General features: G+C 44.3%; 1 protein-coding gene across 5 annotated transcripts in view; it reads right to left on the reverse strand.

Annotated features, from left to right (window-relative positions):
• DNAJC6 (DnaJ heat shock protein family (Hsp40) member C6) overlaps positions 1–14538 on the reverse strand; it is a 50530-nt gene that overhangs the window by 14463 nt on the left and 21529 nt on the right. For 4 of the 5 annotated variants that reach the window (XM_065673116.1, XM_065673113.1, XM_065673115.1 and 1 more), the window contains 8 exons: positions 10719–10869; positions 9796–9845; positions 9541–9689; positions 4973–5095; positions 2970–3103; positions 1676–1870; positions 1156–1273; positions 17–96 (listed from right to left, as the gene is read on the reverse strand). In XM_065673116.1, coding sequence (XP_065529188.1) covers positions 17–96; positions 1156–1273; positions 1676–1870; positions 2970–3103; positions 4973–5095; positions 9541–9689; positions 9796–9845; positions 10719–10869 — 1000 coding nt within the window. The remainder of the gene's footprint in view (positions 1–16; positions 97–1155; positions 1274–1675; positions 1871–2969; positions 3104–4972; positions 5096–9540; positions 9690–9795; positions 9846–10718; positions 10870–14538) is intronic. The other variant, XM_065673117.1, reaches the window with a different exon arrangement.

The following is a 14538-nucleotide window of genomic DNA, read 5'->3' on the forward strand; positions in this document are numbered from 1 at the left end:
AGCTTAAAATACTCACTTGGTGAATTTTAATGTGGTTGTTCCCAGGGCTATGAATCCAGTATGAAATTGAATTTGGAATATCTGTGTGTTGGTCATCTGCAAAACAACGTAAAACACCGGACTGAACAAAGGCTTCAGTTCATGAAATTCAGGTACTTTATAGAAGATACAGACAGTTAAGTCTACCTTACTACCAGTTACTACATAGACTAATCATAACTTCCACAAGCTAACTCATTCTGCTTGTTCAACAGAAAGCAGAGCTTTTCCTTCTCAAACCCAAACGTTTCCATCTGCCTTAAATCTTGCTTCTGCTGCTTCCACAACACCAGAATGCCTTCACAGCCTTCAGGAATATGTCTTCTTTCCCTGCTTGTCTTTATTTCTGGGATCTACTTGACACTTAAGCAGTTAAATAAGACCAGTTTCTGTTTCCACTGACAAAACTCGGTTCTGCCCTCACATTTTGTGCTTGAAGCCACTACAAATTAAACAGATTATTTCACTAAGTGAGTCACCCCTCCTCACTGCGCAGGTTAATGGAGCAACTTAGTGTGTGACAGCTACGGATGCAGGTTTTGCAGGTCCAAGTCTTCTAGTCTGCATTTCCCCATTCCTTTTCCACAATTACACAATTACAAGAGCCAGAGAACAGCACGTTAAGGTCCATCTCAAAGCCTAGAACAGCCTAGAACAGCACAGACCAATGCACATTTTCACTTTCAGCGGTGCCACTCTATTACGTGAAGGAGACATTGGGGTGTGCCCACTCCAGCACTCCACTGCTCTCACTTCCCAGTTTCTTTCTCCCATTTCTCTGATCTGGCAGAATGAAGAGGCTTTTTGGCTACAAAGAGGGTGGCTGTCTGACCAGCCTGCAGCTTAAATGGTCATTCCTACCCCATGTCTTCTACACGAGCTGTAATGATCATATACCCTATCAGTAGACACCATTTCCATAAAGAAATACTGGAGGCATCATGGAATTCTCCACATGCAGTTCTATGTTTTGACTTGGCGCTGCTCAAATTTGTGCAATGTCTACTGTTAAGTAAGGCAGCTTTCATCACAAGTGCCACATGCATCTTTAGGCCCTATATTTAGCCATCTCTTAGCTACATTGCCTCTACCATGCAAGAGAAGATAAACTCCTACTTTTGCTTGAAGGCGGCCCCCAATGGTTGATCTCATATGATAGACAGAAACAACAACATCTCCATGGACAGTGGCTCCCAGTGGAATGAGGACTTTCCCTTCTTGCACACGGTATTCCCTTTGAGGGGAAGAGAAGGAAATCCACAGTTAAGTTCCCTTCCACAATGCCTGGAATTAACACCCGGCAACAGTGTCAACATAAAAGCTATCATCTCCTTCAGACCATGGTGCATGCAGCGCCCCGCTTAGCATTAGGCTTAGTTGAAACAGAATCATTTAACAGGGGAAATCAACACAGCACTGACCTATCCCTACAAAGATATCCCACCACAGGACAACTTCAGGTTCACTCCGGTAGTTTATTTCATACAATTCACTGAATTGAATGAAACAATATTTGCCCTCCTTCATTTATCAGGTAGTCTGCCAACAACTGCAGCAAAGCCATAAGACACGGCAGCAAAACCAAAGCCTGCTGGAATTAAGCTCCTAAGGATGGCAGGAGATCACAGCAACTCACTTCATTCTTTCATACTCCTGGGAAGTGGTAAGGATCCTGGTTTCTCCACTGAGAATGTCACAGAAGGGCCGGCAGCCGTTCCGTTGCTTGTTGAAACAGGGGACCGGACTGAGGGTGACCGACTTGATAGTAAGTGGTTTGCAGTGAGGAATGACGGGCTTGTCTGCTATGAGATCACAAATGTACCCTATGTATCTGCAGACAGAGAAAGCCATTACTGAAACCTCCATCCCAGGTGACCAGTGTTCATTTTGTACTTGAAATCTATCTTGAAATCCAGTGACCCTCACAGTTCCATAACTGGAGTTTCCATGGACTCAGCAAAAGCTGTGCTTCTACTTCTGCTTAATTCCAAGAACTGGAGCTCCGGAGGAAGGAAGCTGGCCTTTAGCTCTGAGCTGAAGATCATTTCTCCTCACGTTTTAGGAAAGAAGGTGCTGAACAATGGGTTTTTCTGGTTTACCAGTAGAAGTTTGCCTTCTATTGTACATGCCCACAGCCAATGAATTACTTTGTTAGCCATGTACTGAAGGATCATTATTACATACATAACACTATATCTTCGGTTTGCTCTGACAGGCAGCTTTACCTCTACTTAATGGATACTGTAATGAAGACAGTTTTACAGTGTAAACTCCTATAAGGATAAAGCTGACATTAGGAGAGGGATTCACTATAGGTTTGTCAGCTTTCCTGAACCGCTGAGCAAAGCTATTGCAGTGCTTAATTTTGTTTGTTCCATTACTGTTATATCAATGGAAGTGGCCACAAACATTAGTTAAGACCTGTCAGAGCTAAGTACCATGGCTAATGCATGAGCTCTGCTCATGCTGCAATAGGAATTCTGGAGTTTTCAGTCACCTCCTGCCAGTGCCTCTAGGTTGGTCTGGGTGGACAGACTGGGGCACACAGCACATACACCCTGCAGGTCATGTGCATTATTCTATATAATAATGGAATAACTCAGGTTGGAAGAGACCTCTGAAGATCATCTGGTCCAGCTCTGCTCAGAGCAGGATCAACTTCAAAGCTGTATCTCAGAACTGGACTATGTTGCTGGGGGTGATACCCAGTCAAGGACCTCCAAGGACAGAGATCCCACAGTCGTTCTGGACAAGCTGTTCCAGCACCTGATTGCCACCTTACCACTAATTTCTGGAGAACAAAGTGAAATCTGAATGCCTATCCCAGCCTAGGACTGGGAACACATTGCCAGAACACAGACATGTACCTGGGCAGTTTTCAGTTTGAGGGATATAGCTCTCTCGCATAGCACTTAACCAGTATACACTACCTCCTGTGAGATGGCCACAGTACAATTCCAGGTCTCTTTGTGTTCAACAACTGCATAGCAGGGCCTGGATTAGAGAAGAGGTGACAGAAACAGAACATCGCGCTGACCAGAACTGCTGATGCTGCTCGGCCATCCTGTTAAGGAAAGGGCAGGGGGAGGAAAATGTCAAAGAGATCCTACAAATTTCAGCAGAACACTCTCTACTCTTCCTTAAAGCACATTAAATCATTTCTCCAGACTAAGATTGGGACCACAAGTTGAGGAATTTTCAGTCCTGTTATTTAAAGCACAGGATTACAGTGAATGGCACCAGCCTGGATCAAAGGTAAGAGAAAACCAAGTAAACAGCCAAAGACTTGTTTTGAAAGGCCAGAAATACATTTTTATCTACAAACATTGGTGTTTCATGGCTGCTCCCAAGCTGTAGTACTATAATTATTCAGACATAGGCCTGGAATAACCACAGGGGTCAGAGCACACAGATCCCATGGCTGCAGGCCACTGTCTAATAGGAGTTCAACCTGGAAGAGATCACTAACAGAAAAATCCAGCCCAAGGCTCCCTCACCCAAACACCTCCACAGCCCTCAACCTACAGGTTGCTCCTGAATATTCTGTGATTTCTTTAGTGTGATTACGGGGGAAAGTCCATTTGCTAATAATATAATGCAGCAAGAGCAAGAGAGAATCAAAGTATCCCCAGTGCCCTGAGTCCTGCTATACCTAGGGACATAGGAAGTGATGAGCCATATGGACCATACCCTAGCTCTGGCAAGCCAAACAAAGAGAAAAGGCCCTCCCACCAGCTTCCACCAACCCCCTGGTCTGATGCCTGCTTAATTTCAGATGCACATTCATGGCAATGACTTATTTCAGCCACCTTTGAGGCACTCCAGACGTAACATGGGATTTACCAAACCAGAGCTGACCCAGACCCCAGTAACCTGCTGAGCCTGAGCACATGCTCAAGGTTAACAGGGTTTAGCCTCTATCGATTGCTTCTGAAAAGTTCTCTCAGGTTCATATAAACTAAGTGGCTTCTGCAGGCTTCTGAGGAAGTGTCAAAGAGGACTCCCTGTCCTTTACAGCATTATCCTGATCTTCATTGCTCAAGAGGTACTAGAAGAATTGATCCTTGAGCTGCATTTGCAGGACTGAAGCATCAAATGCATCTTCATCTCTATCGGAATGGAATTCACATCCCATAGCCACTGGCTGTGCTATGCAAGGCAGAAATGCCAGACTCTAGTTTGGGATCAGTCATTTCCTCTGTTCCCTCCAATTTACACTGATCAGCAATGACAGCCTCCTGGATTTAATTTAGGCTCCAGGAACAAAGCAGAGCTTCCCTTTTGGGCATTACTGTCAACATTAAAGGTAGCGTAGAGTACATTACATGTTAGTCACATAGAATCGCACCACTCATGCATCCCATCTACACATTGCCCAGCACTGAGTGATTGTTATGGGGGGCATATAGAAACCATTTCAGCTGCGGTGCACAGGGAGGAGCAGAAGGCTACTGGACTTCTTCAGCCAGGCCTGAGAAATAGAGATCACAAGAGACTTCAGCAATCTCAGTTTCCCAGTTTGGCAGAATTCCCAGCTATGCTCTTTCTCCCTAAATTCCACCAGTAACCTTCAGTCCAGAGCCTGCATTTTGTGACTACTCGCAATAAAGTGCAAAGCCACAGCAGGCTGACAGCTTTTATGGTCAGTTCTTCCATGAAGTTCAAACCTTTTTGCTACTCATCGCTTCTAGTAGCTCACTGCTGGAATGCTTGTGACCTCTCTTGCTTTGCATTCCTGCTTCTCTTTAGTGTTGGGTCTTCCAGCTTAGCTATGTAGCTGCATGTGGAAGATTATGTCCCTTCCTATAGCAGTACCTTTTACTACATTTCTTTTTCTTTTAGAAAGTCACCATCCTTCTACATAGACTCCAGACGTGCAACATGCAATATGACTTATAGGTCTAAAAATGTGGTTATTTTCAGGTGTACTTACCATGCAGTGGATGACACACACGTTTTTGGGGTTCTGCTGTAGCCAGTTGTGCATGTTCTTACAGACAGCATAGAGGTTGTGCAGACTGGGAGCTTGCCGCACTGGCCAGCTACATTCAGATACCTACAGGAATCACAGCATGAACAAAAGATGCTCTTCCTAAGAGCATGAAGCAAGGCATGCTTTGCTTTTACAGTGCTTTCTGCCAAGAAACATACTTCTCTTTTGCAATCTATGTGCTGGAAACCTACTCCATCTTTTCCCATGCATAATTCTGCTCCACGACTTCCATGGCAAGAAAAAGAAGCCTCACTTAATAACATGATATTGATGTATTGTACTGAGAATACACTTGTCAAATCCACATTCCAAGTCAGATTGTCTTGAGGGGCTTTTCATAACACTCCAGCCTTGCAGCAGCGCATTGATTTCTGCTCCGAAGCCTTTGTACAGCTTGTCCCTAAAAACTATGGCTGTTTTTCAAAGGATACTGAGCATCTGTTGTTCTCAGTCATTTGGTGTCAGAGGATTTTCAAGCCCAATTTGACAGATATTAGACTGATGAAAGGGAAACTTCTGTTCCATAAAACACCATATCCGAGCAAGTAGAGTTAATATATGAAAAAATGGATTACTTTGAGCTGAAACCCACAAATCCTAAAGTGTCTAGTTACTAACAAAGTGTCTAGTTACTAATAAAACCCTAATAGTCTAGTATTCATCAGTGTGCTAGTTTTGAGTCATAGCACTTATGTCAAGAACAGCCTTTGCTGTCTCAAACAGCACATCAACATCAAATGGCCTTCCACAGACATCTCTGCTTCATCTGATTTTAATTGAAATATCTTTTTTTTCTTAAAGGCATTTCTGGCTAGAAGGCATTCAAAGGAGAAACATCATGGAACTTGTTCTCAGGCAAAGAACTGGGTCTCTCTCAGCTGATGTTTGGATCCTGTTTAATAAGACCTGGGGGCAGGAAGAAGGTGGTTTGCCCAGATGTTCCTAAATAGCCATATGGATCTCCATACCTTCATCTCTCAGAGGAAGTACTTCAGGTTTCCTAAAACTTGTATTCAAGGTTCTCTCTTACACACACCTGCACAACATCTCACAGCAGAAACAGGAATCCCGACTCAAACCAGAGATCAACCAAGCTGTGTTGTCTCAAACAGCTCCAATGACAACCAGAGAATACAGGGACAAAGCAGGGAGCACTGCCTAACCCAGCACATCCATCTCCCTGTCAGCCCATTTTAGCTGGAGAAGCTCTGCTTAGCGTTTGGGAGATTCTAGTCTATTCTAGTATCTAAATAGATATTTGCCTACTTGCTTTTTAGACTCAGGAAAGTTTCTGGTCTCCACAATACACTGAAATGTAGTTGTTGGGTAGCTTCTACAATGCTCAACAAGCACACAAGTCAAACCATGCCCAAGCTCTGGAAGGCATTCCCTATTTACCCTCTCTACATTATTGTACTCTACATTATTGTACTCATCCCTCATCTTCTCCTGTCCAAAAAGCTGTTTTATTTCATTCTTTCTGCTGAACACACTTGATTTCCCTTTGCCTTTACCTTATCTGTGCATTTTCAGGAAGGGCTGAAGGGGCACAAAACACCCGAAGGTTCACTATGGGGTAACCGCCAGCACAGGAACAGCTTTCTGTTCCACAGACCTGACAGGGTATGCACTGCTGCATTATGGGACCACTGTAAAATCTGAGTTACAGACGGACCGTAAACAGTTATTCAGTTCTTTAACAGAACCAGAATAATTTATATTATCACACCAGTTATTTTACATCAGGCACAAGATTCACTTGCAGTTAGATCACTAAACCACAACTCAGATGCCAAGTGGCTGCTAGAATTAATATGACCAGTGACCCTTTCACTGACAATCTTCTGAACAGATATCATGACAGCACACTATCAAGCATCTGGAAAAGCCATTATATCTTACCAAGTAAATAATATATATTTACCAACAGCCCATAATTATGTATTTACTTTGTCTATAATTACCCATCTGATTGCTGGTTCACAATTAGGAAATTAAATACACACTATGTAGCACAGCATGTATTTCAAACAAAACCTCACCATCACTCATGAATCCCAGAATCCCAGCCTAGTTTGTGTTGGAAGGGAGCTTAAAGCTCACCCAGTTCCAACCCTGCCATAGGCAGGGACCCCTTCCACTGGAGCAGCTTGCTCCAAGCCCCTGTGTCCAACCTGGCCTTGAGCACTGCCAGGGATGGGGCAGCCACAGCTTCTCTGGGCACCCTGTGCCAGCGCCTCAGCACCCTCACAGGGAAGAGCTTCTGCCTAAGAGCTCAGCTCAGTCTCCCCTCGGGCAGGTTCAAGCCATTCCCCTTGGCCTGTCCCTACAGGCCCTTGTCCCAAGCCCCTCTCCAGGTTTCCTGCAGCCCCTTTAGGCACTGGAGCTGCTCTCAGGTCTCCCCTTCAGGAGCCTTCTCTTCTCCAGGCTGCCCCAGCCCAGCTCTCTCAGCCTGGCTCCAGAGCAGAGCTGCTCCAGCCCTAGCAGCATCTCCATTGCCTCTTCTGGACTCGCTCCAGCAGGTTGAAAGAAACCTTACAGGAAAGTAACAGGAATTCTTCTAGAGCTTTGGAAATAAGCAACCAATGCCTGTTTTATCACTTCAGCAGTAGGGCAGCAACAGCCAAGAATGTGACCCATGAGGGAATTTGAAGTTTGGTTTTGTTTAACATTATGTTTGAGTTCTGTGGTTTCAAACTGCTCACACTTCATCAAGCAGACAAGAGCTCTCCTCTCCTGATGGGGAGGCAAGGCACGGAGGACAACAGAGAACAACCAGATTGCAGTAGCAGGTTTAGTATTCATAGTCCACTCTTCTCCTCAATAGACTGGGCACCTGAGGCTTTATGACCTCCTCAGCCACATCTTGGCAGGAAAAAAGCCCACCAGAACATTAATTCGTCTCCCTCGTGTGTCACTATGCAGCAAAGTGACCTACCTGCATCACAGAAAAGTTTGGGTTGGAAGAGACCTGAAAGCTCATCCAGTTCCACCCCCCTGCCATGGGCAGGGACACCTTCCACTACAGCAGCTTGCTCAATCCCCCATCAAATTAAAAAGCCTTTCACTTCAAAGAACAAGCGTGTATCTTAAAGTTCAGCTCAGCTGGCATCCTCATCCAAAGCAGAACACACTCTGCACAGGATCTCACCTCCTTCACAGCCCATTAGTATTTTTTCCAATATAGATGAAGTTCAAACTCATATTTATAATTGTTTCATGCTTCATCTCATGTACTGCATTGGGCACATTTCATTTTCCTGAGAAATACTTGGAGCCAGTATTTCCTAGCCTATAAGCTGAAAGTACAATGTTTTATTAAGAGATGCATCATTTTCCTTCTGTGTATGTCAAGGCAATAACTTACAGAGCACCTCATCATGCTTTGAGAGCGACACACAAAGTCATCTGTTAAGCTGTTGGGTAGGGCAGGAGATAAAGCACAGGGATGGAAGACTTATGGCCAGGTCTAGAAATACACCAACAGATGCTTAATGCTGGGCTTTCAAAACTAGATCTGTCCTCCTCCTCCCAACAACAGCAACGCACCAGACTCAAGTGAGACTCGAGATTCAAAGCCCTTGATACCTTTTGATTACTCTTTCCTGTTCATTTATTCATATTTGAAGTCATGGTTGGTTACTGACTGCCACTGAGAAATTAGCTTCAAGTGTGAGTAAGTGATTTCTGGTGATCAGAGCAGTTGCTGAAGACAGATACAGATATACCTCAAATTACAATTACATTAGGCTTATGCTGCATGAGAGTCGCTTACCCTGACTGAGGGTTAAAGCCTGGAAACCGCAGTTGCCTTTTTTTGTTGAAGGCAATAAGAAATGAGAAATTAAAGGGAGGAATCGTCATTCCCTTGTGGGAGAGGGAAAGAACAGGAAGTTGTCTGAAACATTAGATCTAATCTTGCATTTCGCCAGCAGTATTTCATAGGGATCTCCTCTAAAAGCCATTGATGAACCAGAGCCTTGCAGTGATCCTGTACGCTCTCCTGGTTTTAGAGAAGGAAACTGGGTCAGAGCATGGAGGTGGGTTTTGAAATCACACATTAGTGGAAGAGCCAAAACACCCTTAGGTCCAGTTTCCAGCCCTGTGCTTTGCCTGCTCAGGGCTCCTTGATTAAAGCACAACTGAAGGATTGCTCAACATGAAAATAATCTACTTTCTTTTATTGGCACTTTCCTCCAAAGCTCTTTCATTTTACTGCCAATTCCTCTGCAGCAGCTTCTAACATCTATGTAGGAGCCAAGAGGCAGCACAGGTTCAACTTAGTGCAATGCCACTTACTCTCACAGGCTCCTAACACAAGCGACATGCCCTGAACTTTCAGCCTCTTTAATCCCTAAGGTCCCAGACATCAGCAAAACCACAGAAAGCACCACATCATGCAATTCACTTTTCATCTCCTTACCTGTTGCCATGTTAGGATAGACCTGGCGCCCCTTTTCCTAAGTGCTTTCACCCCTGCTCATGTTAAACCCTCAGAAGACACTCACCCGGTTGTGGAACTTGGCACTGCGATAATACTTGGGTGACAAGTTGAAGACGGTGTAATGGTCAGGATGTCTGGAATCCAAAAACGTCCGGACATCTTCGATATGGTTCCTGAATCCCAGCTCAACGCCTTCAGCCGGAAAAGACATCACTGGAAAGGTAGGGAGAAGCCAGGCTGAGCATGCACCGTAAGGTGCTTACGGACTTCTGAACCCTGGAATACTACAAGTTGTATTTACCCACTAAGCAGTACTTACCTATGATTCTCGAGGTAATGTATGAAATATCTAGCTCCCCCTTGGTGTAACTAAAACAAGACAAAGTAGGAGAAAGACGTTATGCTCGTATTTACACAAGACAGCGCATTACAGGAAGCACAAGAGTGTTTTCCCACAAAGATCCACTTATGACACAAGAATGATCTTAAACCTGATCCTTTCTCCTTTGTCATTATTCCTTAAGCAGCAAATAGCTTCGTGCAGTGACCCAGCCTTCCCTGCGACATATGCAATTAACTGGATGCAGAAGCTGCACAAAAGGTCCCTTTTCCCCTTTGTCATTAATTTCCAGTGCCAGTTTTCAGGAGGAATCTCTAGCAGTTTGCCACTTTGCAGATGCCTCAAAGCCTCGCAGGTCTTGTATGCATTAAGGTTCTTTAATTTATTGTAGCCCCTATCCCTCAGAGACAGGTAGATTGCCAAGAACAGGGAATGATGCCAGCAGAGGTAAATCAAAGCACCTCAGCTCTTTCTGCAATTCAAAAGGTGGCTTTAGTGAAAGCAATGGTTCCATCAGCGAGCAGATCCTCCTTGCGCAGCAAAGGGAGGGCACAGAACATGAGCCAATTCTCAGTAACAAAAGATTCAAGTGGTGGTTGAATAGATACACCCCATAGAGGTCAGTGAAGGAATAGGAAACCAAGTGCTCCACATTCACTGGGGGGGCCTTTTCCAGATTTCAGGATGTTGATGCTCACTTACTAAGAAGCTTAGATACTTTACTTTGGTTTCCCTGCTTCCTTGAGGCCAAATACCAACAGTGAGACAGAATCAAAGAAGTCACTTGTGATTTGCCCCTCCTCCCTTCATAAGGTTAGCTGGAAGCTGTGCTGTGCCAGCTCAGACTGGCACTGTGCACCTAGAGATTTTACCTGCATTAGGCAGCTCAAGCTGTACTGTACCTGGCAACAGACTGCATGACCTTTGAAGATGTATCTTTCAGGGTATCCTTCAGGTTATCCTTCAAGTTGCTGAAGAGTCTCCCTGCTCCTCCTTTGACCATATCTAGCAAGCCTCCCCCATAGCTGGACTCCATGTCTGGTGATGAGGCACCTTCAAGGACAACAGAACCAAAGCCAACATCACTTATTTGCAACAAACCCATAGAGCCAACAAACCCACTGCTCTGTGCAGACCAAACTTATTCACATAGGGCAAAGAAGTTTTACTTATTAAAGTCATAATTTCCCAGAGATGAGAGAAGGCCCATCCTTGCCAGATGGGCTCAGAAACCACCAGCTCAGAGCATTGCACATATGTTGACTAGTATCAGTATAGTATGGACAACCACTATACACCTCCCTCACCCCTCAACCCAACCAAAAGTAAGACCAGCTCTTTGACACACAGCTAATCTGCTGATCGCAACCAAGACCAAACCAACAACCACTTCCGTAGGGGTAAAAAACAGTCACTAAAATATATGACAGCTCTTGAGGGTCACCATCACAGCTGCCATTTGACCGCAGCTAGATGACTGAAGGTTGTCTTATGAATATCCATTTCTATGGCTGTAAGAGAAGTCATCAAATGGATTTTAGGTCACTTGAGAGCTCAGATTTGCTTGAGTGAAAGAAGATACAAGTTTGGGGTCTGGCATGAAAAGGAAGTTCAGGAATTAAACATTCCAGCAGAGAGCCAGAACCTTTTCTGATATTCGTATGTCTGCAGCCTTAGTACAGGACTCAGGGAATTGCTAAGGCTAAAGCAGAGCAGGGCTGACCTCCTTGGTAAGCTTTTCTATCACAGCTTGAAGTGACACAAAGCTGCAAAGTCAATAGGAGACTACCACAGACCAAGAGCCATTTGAAGTGTTCTTTCGGTGGGCTGCGAGATGATCTTACACCTCAGGTGTCTGTATTTTGCAATTAGAGTAACTATTCCACTGTCCTAAGCGAGAACTGATTTTTGCAGCCTTCCATGTTATACCAGTGCTGTGTTAATAGCACCATTCTTACACTAAATCGGATGTAGACTTCAGTAAATGTGAGGTTTTTAAAGCAGAGAGTCATTTTATCTAGTAAAACACTATTTTAGCTGCTGATTAGCTACAAATTAAGCTCCTGACTACTTAAAAATGGTTTTCTGTTCACTAGGCCTTGACTGTTTTGATCTTAGCAAGCTTTAAAGTAATTATACATTTAGTAGTTAATTATACATTTGTTACCTCATTATATGAGATCAGTCAGCAGACACACATCCTATAGCACAGCAAATGAAGCAACAAACAACCTATGTAAATGCATGTAACATTCCCAGGTAGTTCCATAACTGAGGTGGCATCTACTAAGAGCTGCCTTTCCCAGAGCACCCAGCAATTCCAGGAACATTTGTCCTGCTGTAGAGCCATGGGACAGCCGCTTTGGAAAAGGAACATATTGGTCATTATTACTCACCCTGGTGCCCAGAAATAGGGAAGATTTAGAATCATAGAATAGTTAGGGTTGGAAAGGACCTTAAGATCATCCAGTTCCAACCCCCCTGCCATGGGCAGGGACACCTCACACTAAACCATCCCACCCAAGGCTTCATCCAACCTGGCCTTGAACACTGCCAGGGATGGAGCACTCACAACCTCCCTGGGCAACCCATTCCAGTGCCTCACCACCCTAACAGGAAAGAATTTCCTCCTTAGATCCAATCTAAACTTCCCCTGTTTAAGTTTGAACCCATCACCCCTTGTCCTGTCACTACAATCCCTGATGATATTTTATAAAGAGACCTTACAGGTATCACTTCTGTGGTCTACAGCATGTCCCTAAGTGGTGTTAGATGCACGCTATTGAAATATCACTCACATAATCATCACTATCAGAAGAAATATTCTAGAGGCATTCAGACTATTAAGAAACAGGTTGGACAGGGCTTGGAGCAACCTGCTCTAGTGGAAGGTGTCCCTGGGATTGGAACTGAATGAGCTTTAAGGTCCCTTCCAACACAAACGAGGCCGGGATTCTGTGATGCTCTGAAAAAAGCTACAGCTAAAGAAGTTCTCACTGATTTACTCTGTAGATTACCAAACCCATTTAAATGACATTCACTCTTTCAAACCCAGAATGAGCTATCAATAAATGTAATATACATCTTTAAACTGGAGACTATTAGTAAAGTGATGCTATTTATTCCCCTATGCACAGAGGGTACTTAATGCACTCTGATGTGGTCATGCACGTGACCCATGCACTAGAGCAGTAAAATTAGAGGCCATCTCTTCTCCTCTGCGCCCTGCCAGCCTCAGAACAAATGATGCCTTCTCAAGGCACAGGGATATTTCTTTTGCCAAACCACTTGTAAGTATCTGCTTCAAGTATGATTAAGAACAAGGGGAAAGAAAGAAAATCAAAGTTTCTCATTGGCTTCCAAGAACGGAATCAATCAGTGTTTGACCTCTCATCAATAACTCTGTTTTCATATTACTCAGTGCTAGAAAAGCCAGGGGTGGAATGAGGAGGTTTTGTTCAGAAGGTACTTCCAGTTCTGCAGGTCAACTTTTAAAAGAAAGGAAGGCAGAAAGGTGGTAACTTGGAAGAGGGAAAGGGGGGGACAAGGGGATTAGGAAGCCAATGGCACTGGGGAGATTTTTACAGCTGGAAATGCTATAGGAGAGCATCAGAAAGGCTTCAAGAGTATGCAAAACCTGGAATCTTCAGAAATCAACCCTAAGGGGGATGGGGAATAGAGAGGAGGAGAAACAGAGAAAGATAATTTCACTGTATTTCTAAAAGCAGCAGCAGCAGTTAATTCCAAATTTACTATGTACACTAAAGCAGAAAGGATGGCTAATGGAGAAACTCAAGCTGGTGCTACTTAGCTAAGACCACAAACATAGTATTTAGGATTTAACACGACATAGGTATTAGTTAGCTATTGTGGAAGCTTACAATGCAGCAGCACTTGGTACTATATCAGGTGCAGTGATTTGCTCAGTTATCTTCTAGTTAAAGGGTGAAAACAGCATCCTCCATGCTGACAGTGTCTTTCTCAGTTACTAGGAATGATACAGTCTCCAGAGACTGTTCTTAGAAGAATAAGTACATTCAAAGGCTCCTTTGCTAGGCAGCATCTCCTACAAAGCATAAAGGTGTATAAAGGGGCAGAAAGGATTGATGCATTAACACATGAACCTGACAACATGTACCAAAACCCACAAGAACAACCAGAAAAGGTTTGATTAAAAGGAAAGGGTAGCCTGCATTTTTTTGGATGAATAAAAAATTTCTGTGCTAAGTCCCTCTTGTAAATGGAGACCTTCAGAGCTCCTGGAGACCTTTCTAAAAGATGACTATGACCCATTCTGTTGTAGAAGGAGGACCGAGGACGCTCGCTGAGTCCAAAGGGATGAGCCAGTTGCTGTTCCCTGTCAGAGCCCAGCAGGAAGGTGTTTCAGGTTTCACCATGCAGATAAGGTGATCACCACTACCTTGGTCAGGATGTTGAGTTAGTGGTGGAATAACACTTCCCTGCTCGGAAAGATCTTCCTGCCAGAGGTGGGTGGTAAACCCAGAGGAGAGAAACAGTCCTTCCCCTTAGCACAAAGGCAAAAGGCACAGGACACCCCCTCCCTTCCCTCAGTCCCACCGGGAGCTACATCCCATGTGCCCATTCACTTATGCTGCAGCCAGAGGCAAAACTAACCCTCACATACCCAGCATGAGCCCCAGAAGCATCTTCTGGTACAGCAGAAAGGGGCTCACAAGCTTGTCTGCACAGAAATAGATTGCT

The sequence above is a fragment of the Lathamus discolor genome, chromosome 3 (assembly GCF_037157495.1).
Source record: "Lathamus discolor isolate bLatDis1 chromosome 3, bLatDis1.hap1, whole genome shotgun sequence".
NCBI classification, from domain to species: Eukaryota; Metazoa; Chordata; class Aves; order Psittaciformes; family Psittacidae; genus Lathamus; species Lathamus discolor.